The 1,550-nt window shown below is 49.8% G+C and overlaps 1 protein-coding gene across 1 annotated transcript in view; it reads left to right on the plus strand.

The window, feature by feature from the left end:
* Window positions 1–477: 477 nt before the first annotated feature.
* Window positions 478–1,550, plus strand: part of T265_09433 (hypothetical protein) — a gene marked incomplete at both ends in the record, with an annotated part of 3,512 nt that continues 2,439 nt past the window's right edge. The window contains 2 exons of the mRNA XM_009175487.1: window positions 478–648; window positions 683–1,522. Coding sequence (XP_009173751.1) covers window positions 478–648; window positions 683–1,522 — 1,011 coding nt within the window. The remainder of the gene's footprint in view (window positions 649–682; window positions 1,523–1,550) is intronic.

Genomic DNA, 1,550 nt, shown 5'->3' on the forward strand with positions numbered 1-1,550 from the left:
CTCCCCCTCTCTCTCCCTGTTGCAGGTACCATGGTCGAACCACCACGAGCCCCGGACAGGAAAGAATGGCCGCTTGTACAACCCCCCTGACTGACCTTGACCGGCCCCCTTTTTGTACACACCCGTCCTCCGGTTTCGGTTTCGGTAATACGCGTGTGTCGTTACCACGTTCCGGTGTTCTCTTCTGTTCCACCCTACCTATGCGCGTGTGCTGTGTATACCGTGTGGACTCATTAATACCAGTCCGTATATCTGCACATTTCAGAACTGATGTGTGCCGTCGCTACATCCTCTCGAAAATCGAATATTTTGACTTCCTGACGCCCCACGCGACAATGGCTTTTGGTGGCTTGGAGGGTTGCCTCTATAAAAAAGGTAAGGAATTTTGTGAAAAAGCTAGCTTATTTGCGTGTTTTCTTACGTATCGAATTTGGAAGTTATTTCAAAACCGACGATCTCGACCTGTGGTCGTTTCGAATGAAAGCATTCCTTTCATCCGTACCTCCGGAGCAGCAAGGACAATTCATTCTGTCCCGGCTAGATGACTCCGCCGCCCGTCGTGTACTTCACTCAGGCCTTTCATTGTCTGCTCCACCAGACATTCTTTGGACCCAATTGGCCTCCCTGTTTGCACGCTACCGCCGAGCAGTGCTTTTCGAGAGCGTTTTTTCATCGGAATCAGCACCCGGGTGAGACACCGGATGAGTATGCCGACGCCCTCCGAGACCTTGCTTCAAAGGCACATCCTGAGGATTCTCCAAAAGTTTGTGAAGTGCACGCGGCCCAGCGATTCGTGGCTGGGGTGCGAAACGCCGAGTTGAAGGCGAAATTTCGTCGGAGAGGCGACCGGACCTTGAGCGACGCCCTCCAAATCGCGCGGACGTACGAACACCTGTATGACAGTGGAGATACAGCCCCAATTCCTAACCCAGTGTTTCCGAAAACGCAACGTCATCGACAGGATTTATGGACCCCCACTGAAACCAAACCAAACCCTCGGAATTGCTTCTACTGTATGCGCTTCGGAAAGAATGCCAGGCGCTGCGGCCACAACTCCCATAACAGTAAGTCCCCGTTGTCCACAACTGTCCCTACCGCTTCTACCAGACAGTCCTCACCCCTAATTTTAATAGGGCATTTGAACTCTAAACCTGTGAATATCTTAGTTAACACTGGTGCTTCCCGTTCGATTGCTTCTATTGATTTATTACGACCACAGCTCAATAGTAGCCACAACTGCCCGGAACCTCTTACCGCCGATGGATCTATCATTTCAACACTTGGCGTAAATAGAGCAGTACTTTCCCTATCTGATATAATTACCAAATTCACGTTCATCTGTGCACGAATCAACTGGGACGTAATTGTGGGCATGGATTTCTTAGTCATGCACGGAGCCCACATCGATGCCCAGGCAGGTACCGTCTGGTTCTCTAAATCAGAATGTAACAGTACTTCGTCTGTTGACACAAATAAGTTACGTGACTTGTGCTCCAACATACCTGACACAGAAAGGAGTAGTGTAATCAATTTGCTAATGGAGTTCTACA

The sequence above is a fragment of the Opisthorchis viverrini genome, assembly GCF_000715545.1.
Source record: "Opisthorchis viverrini unplaced genomic scaffold opera_v5_286, whole genome shotgun sequence".
NCBI lineage: Eukaryota > Metazoa > Platyhelminthes > Trematoda > Opisthorchiida > Opisthorchiidae > Opisthorchis > Opisthorchis viverrini.